The following is a 23,755-nucleotide window of genomic DNA, read 5'->3' on the forward strand; positions in this document are numbered from 1 at the left end:
TCTATCTCACTGCCATCTCCATCAATATTTTCACCACTTCTAGAAAACAAGAATTTGAGGCTTGGGTTTTGGCTCTCCCTTTCCTTCCTCCTGGAACACCAGTGACACCTTTGTGTTCTACCGAAAAAAGTCACTGTAGGTTATTTTGCCCTTCAGAGAAGTATACCATCTGGAGAAGTCGCTTCATGTACCCTGTACTTCTGAGATAGAAGCCTCTGGTTCCTAAGGATAATTGAGATCTTTCCTTGGGAGGAGACACTTACTCTTGGTCACTTTCCACTTATTCTCCTGTTCTCTGTCACTCCCTCTGCTCTTCTTCTCTTCCTTTTGGATTTAACATTTGGTGTTGACTGCTGGGGTTCTCCCAGTAGTGTGGCTTCTTTTTTTCTCCTAGGGAAGAGCAGATTTTTGAAACAATGGGCTTCACTCTGCATTCTATCTACTTCACCTTGAAGGTGAGTTTGCTGCTGGGCTCCTTGCTGGGTCTCTGTTTGGGTCTGGAGTTCATGGGCATCCCCAACCAGTGGGCCCGCTACCTCCGCTGGGATGCCAGCACTAGGAGCGAACTCAGCTTCCAGTTCAAGACCAATGTCTCTGCTGGGCTGCTCCTGTATTTTGATGATGGTGGTGTCTGTGACTTCCTCTGCGTGTCCCTGGTTGATGGGCGCATCCAGCTGCAGTTCAGCGTGGACTGTGCGGAGACGACAGTGGTCACAGACAAGCAGGTGAACGACAGCAGCTGGCACTTCCTGATGGTCAGCCGCAACCACCTGCGGACCGTGCTGGTGCTGGACGGCGAGGCCAAGCCCGGGGAGGTGCGTCCGCAGCGCCAGCACATGAACATCGTCAGTGACCTCTTCATTGGGGGAGTCCCACTGGACATCCGTCCTGCTGCCTTGACTCTTGATGGTGTTCTCAGTGAGCCTCCATTTCAAGGATATATCCTGGATCTTAAATATGGCAATTCTGAGCCGCAGCTCCTGGGCAGTCAAGGGGTCAGACTGGAAATGGAAGGACTTTGCTCAGAAAACCCCTGTGAAAATGGTGGCACTTGCTTCCTTCTGGATGGCGAGCCACACTGTGACTGCTCAGCCACTGGATATGCTGGCAAGCTGTGTTCTGAAGGTAAGAGAATACTTCCCTGCTTCTCATTGACCTTTACACAATCCAGAGTTAATTTGTTGTTTAGCAGAGCTATGACAGAGTTTTTATTCCTGCTGATTGTTGTCAAAGGAATGCAAGTTCTACCATTCCTTTTCCAAATAGAAGTGAATGGGAGTAGATAAAGAGTATGAGCAACTGCAAGAAAGTATCTTTCTGAAAGGATGCTGCACTTGTAGTATGGAGAGATTTTCATCAGCAACTTATTAATAAGGGTAGAGAACATAAATTGGTAAATAAAACTAAGAAGTATCTTAGGTTGGTGTTGGTAAAATAAATGGCTGGCTTTTTTCAGTAGTCCCTGAGAACTGAGTGAAGTGTCAGCAAATAGGAACCATATATATATATATATATATATATAAATCACTAACATAACTAATTGAAGGGACATTGTATACTTTTTTGATGTTAGCTGTTGCTAGCCTGTGGAAGCCCCATGCTTCCCTTCAATTGCTTGCACACTAATCACTGAATGGCACCTTGATTTTTTCAGCATCCTTGATTAAATTGCTTAAATTGCTTTTAAAATTGATTTTAGTATTGCAAAGGGAAGAGGGATTTGAATGTTTCCTCATCGTTTGGTACTCTCTTTTTGAATTTGAGTTTGAGAGTTTTAAGTCATGCCAACTACATGATGAAGTGTATTTCAGATTTTTCCTTTGGTCTTTAGCAATGTGATGGTAATTGATTTTGTATGTGCAGGAGACTTAAGTCAACTGAAAATCCCTGTGTGAATTTGAGAATCTCATCATAACATTATTTATGCCATTTGGCTTTAAACACCACCGTTTGAGCTTGAACCAAAGATGAAACCCGGACAAGAAGTGTCCAATCTCAAGGAAAAAAGCCCCAACCTGAAATTTTGTCAAAATGGAAATATTTGCAATAATATATTTTCACGACTACTATTTGTTCACTTCTTTTGGCAATGAAACTAGATTAACCAGAGTTTAGCCTGTACAATGTGACATTCACAGTCTGCATTTATATGGAGAAGCAAACATGTTTTTATAGTAAGGGAAGGTTTGGAAAATAAACATAGTATCCATATGTGCATTAATTTTAGAGTGATTTTAATAATAACAGAAAATTTGGCTTTATATCCAAATAATACAGTAACAGTGCATTAGCCTTAGACAGGATGTGTGAGTCTGTGAAATGTTGAACCCAGAACTCTTCCTGGCTATTTGCTCCGACCTGATTAGTCCAAACCATTGATGAGCCAGAACTATTGAGCCATGAGTTACATGGGGCTGGGCAGAACTCTGTGTTCAACACTATGACCGGGCAGTTCAGGAGCTGGGCCACCAGCCTGATCCTCATACACTTAGGGAGCAAACACACCTCAGGTCCGAATGCTGTGGTGACAGAAGATTGCAAGAGCCACACAGGCATGAGGACTCTGAAACATAAAGATGCCAGGCTCTGTCTGCTGCTGGGCTAATGGATCCAGACTCCTTGGGGAGCTGCTCAAGACATCAACAGCGTATGATTTTCAGTGAACCTCTTGAGGAAGTACTGTAAGTGAGCAGGAATTCCATGTACCTGTGGGGCAGTTGTAAGAACTCTAACCAGGGCTTGGGGGGTGGACTTTGTGCATTTCCTGGGTGGGTGGAACAATCTGAAATACATCTTCTAATGAATCCAGGGATATTTTTGTTGTAGACACCATGGATAAAGCAATGCTATTGTTACTGTTTGAAGCTGTGAGTCACCATTGGTGTTTGTTTTCTATAGTGATTCATCAGTTTCCAGCCCAACCTGCTGTTAAGGGTGAGCAAAGAAGTTTGTCACAATGTGCCTTCTTAAGCAAACACTTTTAACTCACTGTTAGCTGGGGTCTTTTCACTCTCAGAGAAGATGCTGAGTGGAGAACTTTTCCAGTGGATCAAATGTAGAGATTTCCGCAGTCATTACCTTGTTTGGTTCTTCTTGTTTTCTCATGTCTTAGTAAATGGTGTATATTTTGTTTATGTTAGAATTTTATAATCAGCCTTGTTTTCAGCTTCCTTTGTGCTGCAGCAGTGGTGATTTCTGTGTGTTAAATACTGCCATTGAAAAATGTTACAGTGTCTGTGCAGATGAGTGGGAAAACCAAAAGAAAAGGCTGTTTAGTAAGTGGAAACAAGCAGACAAAGAAAAGTGGCAAGAAAAAAAACAGGAAGCAAATTAAGTATAGCTACCTTTTTGTCTGACTTTGAAAAGCACAAGATGTTGTCTTTCAATTCTGCAAGTGTGGCAGAATCTCCACTGATAAACAGTAGGATGTGGCAGGAATGGCAGAATTGGTTACAGACTCTTCCTGCTTGCGGCTTGATTGGCCATTAAACAACTTGTATTTTCTTTGTTTGCTTTTTTTCCCCAAGAGACTGAAATGTTTATTGTCAGAACTGTTCCCTTTTGTTTTTGTACGTTTATCAAGCCTCTGGATATATGCAGAAGTAACATGGTTGTTTTATTCCCACTCTCACTTTTGAAAAAGATTGGTCTCTCAACTGGATACAACAACTCCCTTTTTGGGGAGGGAGCCTTCACTCCATTACAGTATTTACTAATCTGTAGTCTATGTGCATATTTTCATTTCATCATCAGAGTTGGCTCTTTTACTGGGAACTGATGGATCTGATCAATAACGAGTTCTGTTTGAACAGCTAAATGTAATGTGTACCTTTTTAATAATGAGTTCTCTTGACAGTGTCCAGGCCATTACTTGGCTATTGACTGATTCCTATGTCTGCAGATGGTAAAACCATAGCAAACTCATTTATTTTGTGGCCAGAGATAGAAGAAGTAAACTGAGAGTGGAAGCTGCTGTTCTGTACTATGATGGAATGAAGCTCCATTTTTACAGTATTATAGGCTATTGTAACTCCAAGTGCAGTTCCAGTTATGATGGATGTCAACAGAGAACAACCATTCCATACTGAGATGAAACTGTGAATCCTGCCCAGAATGTGTCCCCAGTGTGCAAAACAAATGTAGGCACTTCATGTGCACCCAGAGTTGGTAGGATTGTGTACATCAAGGCAGTCACATGCCCAGATGGTAGCTGAGCAGGTACAGTTTCTGTGTCTGAGTTTAGACAGTGGGAGTGGAAATATGTGCACTTTGGGAAGTTTGACTGTTTTGAATAAAATGTGAGACAATTTTAATTGCAGTTGGAGTAAACTGGTTCACTGAATCTGACAGCTCTGTAGGGTACAAAGGATGGCTGATTTGAGAGCTATTAGTTTGTATGTTTCTGGGCAATGGTGGCATTAGACATGAAAGCTGAACTCAGAGACATCTTCGCCTCTTATAAACCTCATCAGTCTCTGTGGAATCAGGATGCTGCCAAGAGAATGAGGTTCCTGTAGAATTTGATAATCACAGATACATTCAAATTTCTGGAGAAAAAACCCAAGAAAATCCTTACCCCTGCAGATTTTGCAAGCTGAGGTGCTGTAGAAGCCAGATGGGGTTATTCATATCTGCTCATTCAGGACCATGCTGTCAGTTTGCAAGGAATTTTCTCTTTCTCTGACACTGCTGTGTAGAGAGTGAGCTCACAAATGTGGACAGTGTGAATGCAACACTGTTTGTACAAGTGTATTTTGGCCTAAACCCTCACCCTTCTTCCAAGACTCCTTCTGGACTTTCTGAGGAAAGGTGAACAGAACATGTGCTTAGAAATGCATTAACTCTGCTTGTAGTTGCAGAAACCAAGACGTTGATCACCAACTTCACAAAGCACCATGCTGAAGCCTTTGTGTTGCCTGCAGGGGCTGTTTCTAAACGAAGGCTGAATACGGGCTTGATTGCAGCTCTTCCCTTGATTACAGAGCAAGATTTCCTGGGGATGCTGCCTGCTGAATGACAGAGGAGCCCATTGCTCTGTAATTATCACACTTCTAACTGCATCGGGAACAGATTTTTCTATAGCCCCTCAGATTCGTTTAAAGTGACAAGTTGCTGCAGGATTTATCCTCCTCCTGCCCCTTCAGAGCAGCCCAGCCTTGGCTGTATCTGAAGGCACTGCCCAGCCTCACTTGCAGTCCCTGTATCTCCCAATCTTCGTAACACTAAAGAATAGTTTGGCACTTTGCCACGAGCCTGATGCTTGCACTTAATTTGCATATACATTTACATACATCTGGTAATCAGAAACAAATGAACATGACCATAATATTTGCTTCTACTTGCATGTTCCTTGATAGATGAATATAAATTGGTTGTTGAATTCACCAGCAATAAACAGTTGCAGACACTCCATTTGGTCTTTTGCTCTGCTGTTCTAGAGGACAGCAGGCAGTTCTGGCACATGCTTTGGATGGGCCCAGATTTTCACTCACCAGTGCAAAACTCTAGAATGATCGTCTCCAAGATCTGTGGAGTAAATATTGCAAGGGGAAAATCTGCTGGTTTATGTCACTTCTTATGTCACAGCGCTTGTCACTGGGCAGAAAGCTGGTAAGAACTTTGCCCATACTTCATTTTGCAGCACTTCTGTTTTCCCCATCTCTTTTGCTTGCTCATTCTTCCTGGTTTAAGTTCGTTTTGTTGTATTTAAAATCATAATATTTTTTCCAGTCTGGTTGCAATTTTTTTTATGCAATGCCAGATGAGCACCTGAGAAAGATGATGTGTTCAGGTATTAATGTTTATAAAGCATTTTGAAACTTCAAGGTGGAGTTTAGGCACCATTTGTTATTCTTAATGATAAATATTGAAACTGAGCAGGAGCCACAGGATTTGAATTTAGATCCTACATACACTTTCACAGAAGATGCCAAGGACCCCTCTCACTAAGTGTGGACTAAGCAAACCCTTCCCAGAGCTAGCTGGATTTGTTTTGTAGCCTCCTCTGCTTTAAAAGCAGGGGAGCTGCAGGACGATTGTGGGACCCTGTATATGGTGAGTGCCACTGATTCAAATAGTCTGGCTGCAATACAGGCTGCAGAATATGCTGACAGCTATGTTCTTGTAGTTTCCCTCTCCTGTATTATAGATCACTATGGGGCTACAGTCCTTTTCGGCTGGATTGCAGGTCAGCTGCAGACCTTGTGTAAAAGACATGTTAAACCCCTCAGTTAGGCCGAGCTTGGACATTTCCTCTGATGAAGTGAAGCAGGTGGTGGTTGGGTACAAAGGAGATTGCTGCTTGGTGTAAGGTGGAACTGGTGAAGAGTGACAATAATTTGTGGGCACGGAGAAGAGTGAACTCAGGGGGAAAAAAGCCTCAGGATGAAAATGTTCTTTTATAAAATGTTATAGAAGTTTAAACCATGGCTCATATACACTGTTTATAGTAGCTGCTCCATATTGGTTTTACCTGCCTGATAGAACAAAAGAAGAGTTCTTAGCTCTTGCCAAGACAATGTGAAGACCAAGCTTCTGGAGGACTAAATCTAGATGGAATTTGGATACCAGCATTCTCTGTGAACCCACAGACCAACCTGCTGGCTCCTGCTCTGTCCCAAAGTGTGCTCAGCCTGGATCTAAACTGGAATTTTTGGGCATTACTAAATAAACATTGAAATGAAAGTAACTGGTAATAATTATGTGAAGGTGAGGGAAGTCAGAGATTTCTCTTTCCAATGGAGGGGTTTCCAACTTGATTTCTGAAGAAGGTTTATTTTCCTTTGGTTTTGCCATAAAAAAATAAAAGTGGGGGGAAGAATTGATTTATTATTACTGTGCAGGCTTCTGCTGAGCTAGGCAGCTTGTCATGGAGGTCAATCAGCAGTAAATACAGCCCCAAGCAAGACAACACATGCTGTAGCTTTTGCTTTCATCCTAATTCTGGTACGAAGGTGTGCAGGGCATTTGCCACAAGGTAATCTTTGTTATGTTTTGGTGAAAAATGGAGGGCAATAATCCTCCCAGATACCTTGAGGATGCTGGAAATGGTGCCACAAAGCTCCAGGGAGAGGATCGGAGGAGGAGCACATCTGTGCAGTGAACTCGGTCACTACTCAAAGAAGATGAGCCTCTGCACATCAGCATCAGCACTGAGTGCTCCCTGGTGCAGGAGAAGGTGGTAATCCCTGTGATGAAATGGTAGAATGCCCACCTGTCCTTGGCTACCTTCTAATTTCACTTCTGATTTTAATTGTTTCTTTGCTGATCAACTTTGAACTTGATGGACAGAAAAGCTTTTTTCTCTCCCTATGGAAAGCAAGGCAGCTGCCATGTTATTGCTGTCCAGAAACAGCAGTGTGACTTCTGGTGTATGTGTGTGTCTCTTGCTCAATCCTTCATTGCAGACAGGTTCACTGCCGTTGTAAACCCACCCTGCAGAGCAAAGCAATTGCCCTTTCTCCATCTGTAAACAGGTCCAGGAGCTGACAACTGGATGCAAAACAGCCCGAGGGCTGAGAGAAGTAGATGTGGGGGGTAGGAAGGACTCTGGATGTCAGAATCTACTTGAAGCAGAACTCATTTGTATTTGAATGTGTTTGCTGTGAAATGGGGCTGAGACCTGAGTACGCTGGATTCACATTCTGTGCTACTGACACCTTTGCCAGTTACGCTGTGTCAGCTCTCCAGGCCCTGCCTGCACATACACTTGTTCACCTCATTATTCTGAAAAGAGACCAAGGTATAACGCATAAAGGAAGTGGAGCAGGGCAGCAGAACTTGAATGGTCTGGTCATAAGAGTGTTGGCACCTAAGAGGCTGATTTCCATTTCTGCTACAGTCTTTCTGCGTCCCTGGAGTGATTTGCTGGCAGACTGAAGGACTCAAGACTGAATCAATTGACCTTTCTTTGCAGAGGATATGTACCTGGTTACCCCCTGTGTCTCAGTTTCTATATCTGAAATATGTAGCCAGTGGGGCTTCCTATACTCCAGGTGTTAAGAATCCCATATGCTTCTGTATGACAGTGATAGAGACATATAAATATCTTAGCATGACAAGTAAATGATGATAATGCATGAACACCCAGTAGAATGACCTGGTATGATAGTCAGTTTTTTAGCTAGGACCTGCAGTTAGAAATTAAGGTGGGTTTTTTTGTTAAGTGGCCATCTTTGAGGAGTGCTCCTCATCTTTCTTTTCAACAGAAATCTCCCAGTTTCCTGCTGCTCTGTGCAGTGTCACACTGTGAGTAGGCAGACCTTTCCCAGGCCAGGCTGCAGTTGTGCTGGTAAAGGCAGAGCCTGAGCAGCAGTGCAGCCTCTTTCCTGTTGGTGACATGGAGCAGATGCTGCACTGCAGGGTGCTGATACAAGCAATATGAGAAAGAGAGGTGTTTTTTTTTTTTTTTTGGTGTATCTGACCCATGTGCTCCACTGACCTCCCCCAAATGTCCTCTGCTGTGAACCTCAGATGCTGATCAGATGCTTTTCCTTGTACTGTGGCCCACCTCTGCCTACCTGTCTGCATTGGCTCTCTCTCTGCTTGTTTCAACCTGCCCCTTTCACCCTCCATGCTCAGGACTCGCCTCCACCTTGTGCTGTCAGGGGAGGCAAGGAGAGCACAAAAGGTCACCCAAGCAGAATGGCATTGCTTGCCCTTCCTCTGTTCCTCTATGCATAAAAAGCGGGATAGCAAAGAAAGTCCACTGGATTGTTTCTGAGTGTTTAATTAGCACAAAACTGGCCAGTGTTTTGTGGTTCTAAGGCACTGAAAGGGTGTGTAAAAACCTTGCTTTTCCTGTTAGCTCTCATCAAAGCTCTGACTGCTTATTAGATAAAGCAGGTATATTTGTCTGCAGTTTGCAATGTAGGGCAAGGAGGAAAGGTATACTTGACTCTGAGGATTTTGTTCTGAGGTGTGACCTTCCTCCTCTTACTCATGGAATTTGACCAGTTAAGTAACCTGATTGAATATAATGGATTGAATTTGGCTCTGAGTATTTGGCAAGAGATCTTTATCACAAAAGGAAGAAGCAGTTCCTTGGTAGATATAGGAATTTGAGCTGTAGGTTAAAACCAGGCTTCAATCTCTAATAGTGCTGGCAGGCTCCATAGTTTGCTTGGCTGCTGTATTTATTCAGAAGCCTTTCTTGGGCTCTGTAGTCTCTTGGGTGGATTTTCATTTCTTTGCCGTTTGTTGCCTTAGTACTTGAGAAAAATGACACTGCCTGAGATTTCCAAACCTCTTGTGTGTCTTCACAGGCTTGTGTTTGATTTTGTGGTTATTCCTGCTGCATCCATCTTGCAGGTCTGGCTTTCAGGGTTGGAGAGCCTCTCAGTACCTTTCTCCTCAAGGTAATGCAGGAGAAATCCTTGGAACTAAAGGCACATTTCTCCAGTGAGGCTGGTCAGGAACAAGAGTTGAGGAATGGCTAGCTATGAAGAGAGTGGCTAGTGTTGTGATCTGCAAATTTCATAGTTCAGTTGTGTTTGCAGCTGAACTCCTTAAGAGTCTTTCTGTATATGGTTAAAATTTCTTATATTTCTCAAAGACTTTTTTTAAATGGGGAAGAAGTGTGTGGAGTCATTCCTTAATAAATTGCTGATTAAAAAAAATAAAAGGAAAAAGAAAAAGAAAAAGGTGAAGTCTGTGAAGAGGAAAGGTGACTAAATTTCTTGTCTAGGACTACCTAAAAGAAAAAGCTGGTAAAGTAACCAGAATTTCTGTATTTTCACTTCTGTCTTTTGCCTTTTGCTCTGTGTCTTCTCTGAGACCTGCTCTCTAACTTGGTGTGGTAGGAGGCAGGGGGCTGTGCAAAAGCAACTACCCTGCATGATGCCTACCAGACCTCTGGTGTAATGGGAGCTCTGTGTAGGTCCTTGTAATTCACATAGATTTGACTTCAAGGAAGATAACAGGAGATCAGTGAACCTGAAAGATTATGGATGGATATTATTGCCATTGTGAAGCAGTAGCATTGCTATATCCCTCAGCATAACCAGAGCTAGAGGTAGTTTTATATTAGTGTCAAAGGTGGGGCAAAACTCATATAGGCATATCTAGCTGAAAATTTGGCAGATTAGGTACTGGTAGCTGTGATCCCAGAGCTTGAAACATGATAATATTGTTCTAAGTTTATTGTGTAGAAGACCTTTTGAGCAAATATTGGATGCTGCAGAAAATGGCAAAATCCTCTTTCTTCAGAGTTCCTCTAGTGGGCACTGTATTGTTGGAGATCTGACTTCTTTTCTTCACTGAAAAAAAAGTAGGGCTGAAGTGATCAATTTGTAATTTCGCTTGCTGGCTGCCTCCTCCTAAATTTTCTTTCCCTTCATTACTTAAGCTGAAATGCTCAATTGTGTCTCAGCTGCATCAATGAACACATCTACAACAAATTCCAAAGCCTGTTGGTTTTGAACAGACATGAGGTTTATATACCTATACACATTATCTTTGCTTTGCATCTGACACAGAAATGTATTTTTAAGGCAGTCTGGTGTTTGCCTGCCCTATGGTGTGGCATGTTTGAATGAAAGACATGTGAAGTTGCATTTTGACCAGCTAAGACACATCAGAATCAGACAGACTGGAAATGTTTTCCTTGTGAAAAATGGTTGTTTCATTCAGATCAAAATATTTAGAAAAAAAAAAAAAACAACCAACTGATTTGGATGACAATCTGCAGAAAAAAGCAATGTGTTTTTAATTTGCAGAATTTCTGAATCCTGATTTTTTAAAAGAAATACTCTATGTCTATTACACATAACAATATAGCTTATTTTAAAATTTACCAACATGATTAGCCCAAATATGGATCTACTACTGATGAACTGTAGTATATCACAAAAGTGCTGAAGTGTTTTAAGGAAGGGGCGTGTACTCCCACAGTGACGAAATGGAACTAATGGAAACCCATGGATTCAACCCCACCATTCTCCTAACAGTTCTAACAGTGGGAACTGTTAGATTCAGAAGAGCAGGCAAAAGGAGACCTAGGGATAGGTTAAACTTAATCAGAGAGGAGAACAGATTTCCAGCTTGCAGACAGCAAGTGGAGCCTGGAGCACAAATACAGCAATGACCAGATTGGTGCCCTTTGAAGCCTCCCAGGAGAGAAGAGTGGTGTGAAGCACTGTTATCCTTTCACTTTGTTGGAAGTGACAGCTCCATAGGTACTGCTGTCTGTCAAGAGCTCCACTAAAAGAAAGGCTCGAGGAATAATTATGAGTGGAAAGGACTCTAGTGGGCTCTTTCCCATTTGACTTCTAATATGTATCACTGAACAGTGCAGTCTCTCAACAGTGACAGTGAAGGCAACAAGGCTGAGTATATTAATGAAGCACCAGAGCTGCTGATGTGAGAGCCTGAGATTGTCAGCAGATTGTTTTTTAGCTTTTTAGCATATTGGTTGAACCTAAGTAGTTTGCAATGCAGCCAGACCTAAGGACTGGGCAGCAGGCGTTCCCAAAGAAGAGCTTAACAAATATCTGTTTGTGCAAGATATGCTCTCTGAAATTCAGCTAGCCCAAGCTGAAATTGGGGCTGGATAAGCAAGACTCTGCCTATGAAAATCACTTGGGATCTGCACCAGCATGGCATGACAGTCATTCTTGAGCTCTGGGATGTTTTCCCTGTCATTGCTGCTGCCAGTGTGGTGACTCCCATTTTGCCTGAGGCAAAAGATAGCTAAACTGAAGCACTAAGTAACAGATCCTCTATCCCGGGAGAACAATTGGCTGTGATTTCAGAACTCATTTGTCAGTGGTGTTTAATTATAGCCTTGCTACCACTTACAGTGGAGGTCACTGCTATATTGTAGGTCTGTTTAGTGCTCCCTCTGGTCTTAAAAATCTATCAATCTATATCATGCTATTTTGGGGCATTTGTAGCAGTCTCCACTAGTTTTCTTCCAGAGCTGAAATTGCTTAAGTTTCCTCCTAGTTAATTGACAAAATGTTGTTGTTGGAAAGCTGACTAAAACAATTTAGGCCCCTTTTCAGGTCTGGGAGTGAAACAAAATGTAGGTTATATCTTCTTTAGTGTCTATCCTTACAGTTGCCCAGCTGTTTTTTCCTTCTGCACAGCTCTGCTGCAATATGGGCATGTGAATTATTTTAACTTGCAGATATTGTGTCACCAATGAGCTGTTCTGTAGTGAAAATATCAAATGTAAGGATCATTATATAAAATGTTTTCTTGCACATCTGGTCCCATAAATAATACTCAAAATGAACTTCATATACCAACTACTCTTTATTCAAGCAAAGTTTTCATTCATCTGATGGAAGATGTCCTTAACTAAGAACTAAACACAAATCTACTTAGATTTGTTGATCTTGTCAAGTTACTTTTAAGTCCATTTTGAAAAATGATTCAGGCACCTTGAAGCCTTGTGACTGATCTGTAATTCAAAATAGCAGTTTTGATCATTTTACCTTCATATTGTATTTATTTCTGCCCTTTTTCACCTCTAAAGATTTGGCCCAAAGATCACATTCTTCCATGAGATTCTATCCTTGCCTGCATTTGCCTTTAATAATTTTAATGATCTGATACTGAATGGAAACCAAGACCAATCAAATGTTCTTCTTTTAAAAGAGAAGTGGAGAAGGAAAATTAATTGCAAAAATCCTGCTTACATGTGATCTTAAAGTTGTGAATTTCAGAATTAAATGGTAGTACCTGCTGCAATCAAAATGCCACATGGCATCCATTCAAATGTGCTTCAGGCATCCTGCACTTGAATTGTGTGCAAGGCAGGAAAATAAAAGAGCTAAAACGCTGTCAGGTTAATAATAAATTGTGCACACATGTGGCACATTTCATCAGAGTATTCCTAAGCATCTCACAACTACCGATAAATCAGTCAGCCTTCACATCACTCCACCGCACTGTGGAATGCATGCTATCTCCATTTTACTGATGGCAAAACTGAGAGGCAAGCAGAATGAGAATTATTGAAGGGTATCAAGTCAGAAGCTGCCTGAGGTGAAATTGGAATCCAGAATGCTAAATCCTAAGTATTAAACGATGTAGTAGTTTATCTAGTTTTATCCAAGTGTGCTAGAAAACCCACAAAATACTGTGGTATACATTGAATATGAAGCTAAAACCACAGCATTGGATTTTAGGGATTCTTGTAAAATTTCAGTTGAAATTCAAAGAATTTCAACTCTTTTTATTCTTTTTGGTGGATTGGATTGTCCATAACCAAGGGCTTCTGTCTTTGGGGCTGTTGTCTCATAACTTTGCCCGCTGAAACCATCTTGAACCAGCTTGTTCTGTACCTCGTGCCAGTAGGCAGCACTGCTTGGGCTGTGCTTTATGGATTCCCCTGTTTAGTGCTTTTTTCAAATTAGTAATAAGGAAAAACAGACTTGTAGCAATAAAAATTTTAGCTGGTTTTGCCTATGTGTGCTCCAATACAACTTTTCAAGACAGGATTCAGTTCCTCTAAATGTTTCCAGTAGAGAAAGGGTTTATGATTTCACTTAAAATACCAAAATGTAAGACTAATTTTAAATATTTGAATACGCGACTGAACATACCCTTGGATAGAAGGTGATAGGAGACAGTATGGCTTTACATTTCCCCTCCCTTCTGAATTTCTTCAAACCTGTAAAGGTTAGGCTCTCCTGTAACCTTCTGTTTCTGTCCAGCCTTCATTGTCCATAGAAACAGTAAGTTTCACTGGAAACTTTGTTCCGGAGTGGAGTGGCTCCAATGAAACGCTGAAGGCAGGACTCTGTTGTGCTGAACTTCCAGCTGAATAGAACTGATTGTATAGAAGGTTCTTCATATGTGATGAAGAAAGAAGCGTTTTCAATTTGACTTTTTTGTTTTGTCGGTTATTTTCATAGATTCATTTAGGTTGGAAAAGACATCTATGATCATCAAGTCCAACCACTAACGTGCCACTAAGTGCTACATCTACCTCAAGTGATGGTGACTCAACCACTTTCCTCAGCAGCCTGTTTCAGTGCTTGGCACTGAAAATTCTTTCTGTAAAGGAAATTTTTCCTAATATTCAACCTGAATGTCCCCTGGCACAGCTTGAGACTCTGTCCTCTCATCCTATCAATTGTTACTTGAGAGAAGAGGCCAGTTCTCCCCTTGGCCAAATCTACCTTCAGGTAGTAGTAGAGAGGGATAAGGTCTCACCTGAGCTTCCTCTTCTACAAGCTTTTTCTCACCCCCAGCTCCCTCAGCTGCTTCTCCAAAGACTTGCTCTCCAGACCTTCAGCAGCTCTGTTCTCTGGACATGCTCCAGCACCTCAATGTCTTTGTTGTAGTGAGTGTGGACTTGAGTCGTAGCCTCAACAGTGCTCAGTACAGGGGGACAACCACTGCCCTGCTCCTGCTGGCCACACTATTGCTGATAGAGGCCAGGATGCTGCTGAACTTGTTGGCCACCTGAGCACATGGTGGCTCATGTTCAGCTGCTGTTGACCAGCACCCCCAGGTCCTTCTCCTCTGGGCTGCTTTCCAGTCACTCTTCCTCCAGCCTGCAGTGAGGAATGGAGTTGTTGAGATGCAGATGCAGGACCTGAGACTTGGCCCTGTTGAACCTCATACCATTGGCCTCAGCCCATCAATCCACCCCATCCAGATTCTCCTGCAGATCCTTCCTGCCCTCCAGCAGATCAACACTCCGACCAAACTTGGTGTCTTCTGCAAAGTAAGGCTGCACTTGATCCCCTCATCCAGATCATTGATAAAAATACTTAACACAACTGGTCCAAATACAGAGCTTGGTGAACACCACTTGTCACCGGCCACCAGCTGGATGTAACTCCATTCACTCCCACTCTTGGAGCTTGGCCATCCAGGTTTTTACCCAGCGAAGGGTACACCTGTCCAAGGAGCAGAGAGAAAGTCCCATGGAAAAAGGGATTCCTGAAAAGACCTTTCCTTTTATTCGCTTTACTCACTTTGAGCAGCTTAAAATTTTTTAAGAGTTCTTTTTCCTGTGTTTGTTGCCCAAAAACCTCTTCTTTAGACACTAAAAATGGTTCCAGTATGCCCCATTTCTAATGTTACCCTTGAAAACAAAGTTGCCTTGCAAAGAACAGTTACCCGAGTAAGCAGCAAGTTCAGTGTGGAATGTAGATGGTGGCAGATGGGGCATGATGACATTGTGCTTATGTTGGAAACAATAACATAATGAGAAAATATGACTAGATGCTCTTTAGCCCAAAAGTGCTCTCTTATTTTCTATGTAATTGTGATTAACTGCATTTAACCATGCTGTCCTCCAGCAGTACTCTATTTTACTGCATAGCATACAGGAGTATGAGTAGGACTCTTCAGGGTAACTAACAATTCTGACTGGCATTTATTGTGGAAGCTGTTTAAATTAAATTGTTTGAAGCTGTAAGCATGTATGAATTATTTTAGTGCAATGCACAACAAATTAATTGTTGGTGCTGTGAAGAACCACATCAATGGAATTCCTTTATGTCTGTAATAAAACTCATCATCAGAACTAGGCCAGAAGGAAACAGATCTAAACAAATGGGCAATCCCAAGATCAGGAGTGACATTTGTTGGTAGCGCTGTCAAACTGTATCCCAAGATACGCACACAGAAGCGAGTGGCCAGTCCAGACTCAGATGTATTTGTACAGCTATTATCTCCATGATGGATGCTTGGAAAGTGATGTGCAGACCTGTGACTATGTGGTTCTTTTCCTTAAATCTTTCTGGCAGTCTTTTCTAAGCCAAATCACACCTAAACATCAACACTCCAGCTGTTCCTTTCTCAGAGCAGAAATATGAGCTGATTTTTTGTATGAGCAGCTTATGGTTCTGTTGCTTTTCACAGCTTTTCCTCCATTCTAATTGACCCTGGCTCTTTTTGCCTTATCACTCTAGTGGGAGAAGGAAAGAAGGAGTATGTGCTCTGACTTCGGCATTGATCATTGTTGTTCTTGCCCCCAACCCTAAAGTGGTAGATGGAGGAGGCTGCTTCCAGGGCGGGGAGGTGCAGTGAGAGAGATGACGGATGATGTGAGGAGAAAGCAGAACTGTCAAGATGATCATGGCTAACAGGGGAAGAGCCTCCTGGCTGTGACTGGCCAGGCTGGCTTTTGCATACTGGCACTGGGAGGCAAAGCTGTCTTTCTGAGGCAAAGCTGGGGGCTGGGATTTGCAACTGGAGAAAAAGAGAGCGAGTCAGCAAGGGAAAACCCAGTCCTGCTGTGTGGTTGTAGCAGGAAAGCTGTCCAATCATGGAAAACTGATCAGCTTTCAAGACACTCAGTTGGAAGGGAAAGCTGCACTTCCATGTTTGCATTCTAGTATTTGTCTTCAGCTGGGTCAAATGTCCACATCTTTGAGACTCTCCTCCATGAACATAATTTAAATCTCCCTCCTTTTGACATCTGATTCCTGTGTTGTAATTTGCCATCTGATACTAGAGAACTAGAGACACACTCTTCATACCTTCCTAGCCCTTGATAAATGTGTCAAATTTGCCTTTGCCAAATAAAAGAATGCAGTGATGCGTGAATCTTCTTTTTCCTACAGCAGTCTTTTTTTTTTTTTTCCTCTCATTCCTCTGCTCTTGGCTTTGAGGAGTGAAGTCTTCTAGATCTTTAGATGTCAGTATGGATCCTGTTTGGCCTACACATTCCTCATAAATGAAATTAGAGGAGAAGTAGGAACTTTGGGTCTCCCTTTCTTTTAAAAGGATGATGGAAAGGTGGTGTGACCTTCTTTCATTTCCCACCAGGCCTTAGGACCAGAGAACCAGATAATGGAACATTGCTAATGCACTCAAACGAAACTAATTTCTGAGAAAATACTCATCTCTCTTATCTCCAAGGCCCTCTGTCTGAACTGACTCCTCCTGACCCCTTTGGAATCAAAGCCCTGCCAGTTTTAAGAGTTGTGTATTTTCCAGGGTTAATCATTACAGGGGATGAACACAACAGGTTTCTCTTTCGTGTGGAATTTCAGAAAGGAGCAGATGCCTGACTTGTCATTTTCCACAAAACTGTAAATTGCAAGATACAAGGTAAAAGCTCCATCTGCTGGAGCAGTTTTTGAAGGTCCTGTTGGAGACAAGCTCTGGACTCCTGCTCCCAAATGAGGTGGCTTCATTCAGTGCCTACTGTAGCACACAGGAAAGCAAAGACTCATGTGGAAACTATAGCAGGCAGAAAACAGCCAGGGATGATGTCACTCATGGGCTGACACAGCAGCACCGAGGCTGTCTCGGTCATCATTGGTAGTGGAGCCAAGTCCTGTATTTTCTAAGATGATTGCAAAGGTCCTGCCTCAGACCTTGACAGAAATAGTCAGTAGCTGGCCAGTATCCAGCAAACCAGTGATACTCTGTGTGCCATGAGGCTGGGCACTGCTGAGGGATCTGAAGTCAGTAAGAAGGTGGTCATTGCATTTGAGACAATGGAAAATGTCTTTCCATACTGGTATGGAGAAAGACTGTGAAGAGTAAAATCTAGTGAGAAAGCACTGCTAATGCTCACATGAGACTTCATAGCTGTAATTCAGAACTGGACTGAATGTTCTGAAATATCAAAAGGCCCAACTTGTCCTTTCTAGGGTTTTGCATTTTATCATTGAATTGCAGTGAATGCAATTCTCAGATCAATAGATTTAACTTTGTTCCCAACCTGAAGTTCAGTCAGATATTGGTGGATAAGAGTTGTCTTCTTCCCTGATAATACAGCCCACACACATTATTCACCTGCAAATTTTCAGTGGTGATTAGGAGTACTTTCAGAGTTTAGTGAATAAATCTTTGGAAACAGACTCACCCTCCTTTGTAAATTCAGTATGGCTCTAGCTACTCGACCAGTTTAATCTTTTATATCTTTCCCCCCTTCTTTTTCAGGGTATCACTCCTAAGAAAGCTTGCCCCAATAGAAGTGGGTGTTGCTTTTTTTGTGAGTCATTCAAGAGACTATGTAGGAGTGAAGAAGTGACTTTTGCTCATGCTCCATTATGCCAAATAAAAAGGGAGGTTGTTTCCCTCTTGTGGATCTGAACGAACCCAGCAGACACATACTTACTGTCTTCTGTCTGAGGTACAGACTAGTGAAGTGGGTCTTTGACCTCACCAAGCTTAAGTCTGTGTGATATACCTTGGAGTGATCCTGTTGACCTCAGTGTTCCTCATATAAGGCCTACTGGTTGTTTTTTTTTTTTTTCTTACTCTTCATGTTCTTTAAGGGGTTCAGCATTTGGAGTAGGACAGTGATCCACTTCCCTGGTAGACAGAAGCTACAACAGTTTCTCTTTCACTCATAACAAGCTATCAAGTTCATGGACATTATGGCTGATAGGCAATATCGCTCTTGGATAGCTACTTTTTCTCTAGGGTTTAAGTTGTATTACGCTGTTGAGAAGGAATTGGTGCTTCTCAAATGATGGTGTGCAGAACTGATGCTATTTGTTAGAGTTCACCTCTGGCCTTCTAGAACTTGACCACGGTCAATATATATTCAATATATTCTAGGCACCATAAAACAATGGGATCACATGTTTTTACCTCAAAGTCTTATGGCTAATCCTGGAGAAAAAGAATATTCCTTATTGTCCTCACTGCAGTGACAATGGCCATGACTACTCCATGGGCAATAGGAACTGTAAGGCACAGACAGACACTTGAGCTGTCTGCAGTGGTGAGTGGTGTGCTCTGGGAAGGAGATGAAGCTACAGTAATATCCTGGATTAGAAAGTACTCAGGGCTGATCTACACAGTGTTTCTGCTTCTTTTATAGGGTTCTGTTGTGGCATGGCTGATAAGCAAGATGTCGTTAAAATGCTACATGCCATAAGCAGCCAGGAAGATGCACTCAATTGTTCTCTCACTGGAAAGTCATCAGTATCTGCATCAAATATTAATCCTGTTGCTCTATACCTTCAAGCTGGCAAGCTTCCTCAACAGACTTTTGATACCCAGCAGCTGGTGGCTGCTGGAAAAAGTCCTTATAAATCTCCTTCTGTACATTTTCCTAATACAAATATTCTATGACCGACTTGTTACAAGGGAAGATATCAAGTGCTTAATCTGCTTCTCTATGTACTGCATGTGCTAGGTTTCTATTGCCCTATTTTTGCAACTTTGAAATTTTTTATTACATCCCTATGTGTGCTGCCTAATATCCAGGGTTAGGTGGTACAAGGCAATGGTTTACCTGCTCATCTTTTACCAAATGAAAGTGTTTGGATTGTCACACTGGTCTAGATGTCTCAATGCCCCCCACTCCTCCTTCCTTCTTCCATTGTATATGAATAGGTACCAGATTTTATCAGCTCTCTTTAAATGTATGTCCTGTTTTGCATATCCAGGCTCACTTCACCAGGTGTTGCAAGGTCTTCCATGTTTGAATACAGTAAAAACCTGACTAGTTAAAGTCCTGAGCAATTTGGTCTACTTTGACCTAAGGGAATTGGGCAGTCAGAACTGATGGTCATCAGTATCCCTTCAAACCTCAACTACTTTGTAATTCTATGAACTCAAAAGGCCTTACTAGTACCTGTTTCTACATCATGTTATGAGGTGACAATACAGATTAATAAAAATTTTAAATATTGTTTTTTCTTTGAAAACCCAGCTATGTCACATGCCATCTCAGGAATACTGTCCTACAATCACTCCTTGATGGAGATAAAATATTTTCTTCTACCATCCTGGAAGGCTACTGCTTTCCAGCAATTTCTAGTGGGATTCCTAAAGAGGAGAGAAGAGATATTACCCTTTTAGTAATTAGAAGGCATAGAAAAGAAGCTACCATCCCTCTTCCAAATCCCTCAGCAACTGTGCTTATGACTATCACTGAAATCCAAAGATGAATTGCATCTCTTTTCCCTAATTGCTATTGTTTTATTTCAGGGCAGTGTTTTCCTCATGAAGGAAGTTTTTATTAGCTCTTTAAGTGTGGGACTGATTACTCACCTGGCAGTGAATGAGGCTCTTTAAGATATAATCAGAGCAAGCTGAATGGCTTTCCCTGGTGCATGCTGCAGTCACAAACCCTGAATTGCTAAGGGAATAAAAAGGGGCTATGGCTCTCTTTGAACTCATCAGACATGGAAGTACAGACACTCAGGAATAGCCTGATGTATGCTGCAGATTGTAAGACCTTCCTTTTCCATTATTTTAGTGCATGAGCACATAGAGCTGCATCCTGGCTGGTGAGTAATAACAGTTCCTGGAGGAGAGGTACTGGCTTTTACTCATGTAACAAGCATCTGGTGGAAATTTTCTGCAAAGGGATGGCATTTAGAAATAAGAGACTAAAATCCATTCTTTTTGTGCTTGAGACCCAGCTGAGGGATCAGTGCTAGTGTCTGATGCTGTGTTTGGCACCCTTCTTGGTGGGAAGGGGGGTTGTGCTCTCACTGTTGAGACAGTGCTCAACGTGTTTGTGTACTGTTGGAAGCCAGTTATTGATGGTGGCTTTTCTGGATTCAGAAATCAGCCAGCAGATGAGTTGAGGGGTCTATTCATCTGTTTCCACTTAGGTTATGGAAAGACTGCTAGCTGGGAATAACTTTGAATCTTTATTGACTTACAGTGGATTGAAGTGGTGGCTTGGAAGCTTCATACTGTTCAGCAGTGTCTTTTATATAAAAAAATCTGAGATAATGAGCATGGAAGCTATTTATTGCATGCACTCTTTCTCACAGATTTAAAAAGGGTAGAAATTTTAAATAATTATTTTTTTTCAGTTCCAAAAAGATGTATACCTTTTTCTTACACCCTCTGTTTTCTGTTTTTCTGGATATGAGCTTATGTGTATTATGTTAACACATTAATCAAAAGAAAAAATAAACCATTTTTTTTCCCTGTGTTTGAATGCTGTTAATTTTAGGGGCCTGGGCCTAGTCCATTCAATGAAGAGAGACATCTGCTGAATTCAGTGGGTATGAGGTCCTGTGATTATGCACTTGGGCCTGCATCTGCATAGATTCTGCATTAGGCTGCAGGTCTACATTTAGACAATCACACAAGAAAATTTAGCATTTTGAAAGATGCAGAATGCAGCTGTTTCCTGTCATTATGTTTCACATTTACTGAAGTCAGCAGTTACTCTTTTCCAAGCAGTGCCTTTCAACAATAAACAAGGCAAATGCTTCCAATAGAACCTCCTGATGACTTCTGTTTAATTTAAATATATATATGTAGCAGCAAATACAGCAATAACATGGAATATAAAAGCCATTAACACATACTCTAAAAATTATATGTAAGTGTAGAAAGGAGGGAAAAGAAGATGCATTTCTTCTGATTACTCATTGCTGTATTTAGGACGATTTTTGTACGTTGGAGGAGCATGCACTAGATATTTTTATAGTGTAATAAATGGAGTTCTCACTTTTCAGGCACACTGGAACTCCATCCTAATTGGAATTGGAGTGAGAAATCAAAATTTGTACTTACACCAAATCCAGAGGCATTCTTAGTGCATTATAGACAGCAAGTAAATTTCAAGACAATGGTTTTAAACAATTCAGGGAGATGAGTGTTTAAAACAGGAGACTTTGAGTGGTTCCTTGGTGAAGAGGCCTGCTGAAGCACAAATCTTAGCACCTGATTGCACCAAGTGACTGACCAGAACTGTGCCTGCCTTTTTTGATGAGTCCCTCCCATAGTGCTTGGAAGCAGCTGTGTGTGAGATAGTGTGCAGGGATTTTGCTGGATCTAAATAAAAAGGCTTAAAACCAAATGGTGTAATAAAACAGACATTGTAATAAGATATAATAATAAGAAGAATATGGATAGTAAGTAACTTTTTTGTCACTTCAGAGGCTTGGAGTCCTGCTTTAATGCTCCATCAAATGCACCTTGGATATCATCCACCTTGAATGGATTTTCCTCCTCCTTCCCATGCTGTAGTACCCTTTATTTTGTGTAGCAAATGGAATCACTTATCTTTTCCTGATGGGTTAGGGTTTTGTTTCTGTTGTAACATCCCATGGCACAGGGAACTCCAGCAAGCTCTTGCAGTGACTGCTGCTGCTGTTGTGTGGGCTTCTGAAGCCCCAAGTACAAGGATCAACACAACAGACATGGTCTGCTCGAGTTCAATAACTCCTTGAATATGATATTTTCTGCAAGGCACCCAATACAGAACTGAATTCCAAATTAATGCTGTCTAAATCCTGTAACAAACCTAGATTTTATTCTTTTTTAGCTATAATCAGTATTGAGAAATAAAATAGGAGTTTTATCCCGCTGCCTTGCTCTGTTTTTCAAGAACAGATGTATATCCTCAGGAATGCTGGTGAGGTGTGTAATGTTAAATGATCTGCATTTGGTGGTGAAATGCTAATAATTCTACTTAGACCTTCCAACAAAGAGGTACCATGATACTGACAATACAGTAACTGGGCTATTGGACAAAGCCTGCTGGAGGTCCCTTTTAAGGCAGAAAAAGTCACCTCTTGATTTTTCTGGGAAGTCTTGCAGATGGATGCAGTATGGCATTTGGGCCTTGGGATGCTGTGATGCAGCACAAAGAGTGTTGGCACATGGCACTGGTAAATACCAGGTGTAACCTTGCCCTCCAAGCCTGCACGAGCTGCTGCTCCTTCAGAGCTCGGGCTGTTCTCTGAGGCCAGTGATACAGGATGTCCTCCCTGCCATGGCCTGACCCCCCCAGCCTGCTGTGAGCATCCCAGGGCTCAGCCAGTGGCACAGTGCCTGTCTCTCTTCCTGCCTCATGTAGGATTGAGAACTGGGGATGGGGAGTTTTCCCCAAAAGGTTTTGCCTTTTGTTCTACAGCTTGTAATGCTTTCTAGAGTAGGCTGGACAGGAATAAGCGATGTTGACAGTGAGAGTCAGGTGAGTTTGAAGAAGGGATCCCTTTCTTCTCTCTCCACCCTTGCTTGACTGGACTAGTCACAGCATTCTGTGCCTCCAGCTCCACCTTTTCAGATTGCTTTGAGAGGAATATTAACACCCTCTAATAGCTCTGTCAGACATATCAAGGGATTTGTTTTGTTAATTCCAAGACTGGGTACAGAAAATAGATTATAACTTGGGCCATTTCATAGGCTTAACAAACCTTTCTCTGCTTACTTATGATTTTTTCCCCCTCAAATCTCCTTGGGTTAACTCCCTTTTCTGTTCTTTGTGTTACTATTTATTGAATATTCTCATTGATGTATATGTCATAGGAAATATGGCCAAAGTTCATTTCCATCTGTCATTTTTAGATGATAAGAAAGGAACAGAGGCAGCACAATTTACAATGGATCTGGCAGTAGTAAATGCCTTTTGTAGCTGTCATGGTGATGTTCTGAGAACAGGACAAATAGGAAAATCCTTAGCATGTGTGCAGGCTCTTCCTCAATGGGAGGAGACGTCCCCTCCTGTGGGATATGGTGAGCAATGCCTCAGTTTCCAGTCTTTGTGTCAGCCTTGCAGGTGATGTGGACAAGGGTCAAACACCATGAGCCTGGTTGCAGTGTTTTGAGCAGATTGCAGACTGCCAGCAGTGAAACTAGTTTTAGCTTCTTGGGTCATATGGCTAGTTCAATTTTTCATGTAAGTTTACAAGACTACTTAAAAAATACTCCTGTATCCCTAAGATCTTCTGTGTGTCCCCTCCAGCTTACAAGAATAAGTATTACTATGACATGATGTGGCCCCTGAAATATCACATTAATTGATTTAGTTCTTGTTAAAGTCAAGGGAAAATTTGGCTTGTAATAGGAAGATAGTTTCAATTGTAATTAAAACATGAGGAAGCAACTGCCCATGGGGATGTTGCAAATA

General features: G+C 41.9%; 1 protein-coding gene across 3 annotated transcripts in view; it reads left to right on the forward strand.

Annotated features, from left to right (window-relative positions):
• The first annotated feature begins 416 nt into the window (after window positions 1-416).
• The window catches only part of NRXN3 (neurexin 3), a 908,017-nt gene continuing 884,678 nt past the window's right edge, over window positions 417-23,755 (forward strand). For all 3 annotated transcript variants that reach the window (XM_058806342.1, XM_058806340.1, XM_058806341.1), the window contains exon 1: window positions 417-1,125. In XM_058806342.1, coding sequence (XP_058662325.1) covers window positions 417-1,125 — 709 coding nt within the window. The remainder of the gene's footprint in view (window positions 1,126-23,755) is intronic.

This window comes from Ammospiza caudacuta, chromosome 6 (assembly GCF_027887145.1).
Source record: "Ammospiza caudacuta isolate bAmmCau1 chromosome 6, bAmmCau1.pri, whole genome shotgun sequence".
NCBI classification, from domain to species: Eukaryota; Metazoa; Chordata; class Aves; order Passeriformes; family Passerellidae; genus Ammospiza; species Ammospiza caudacuta.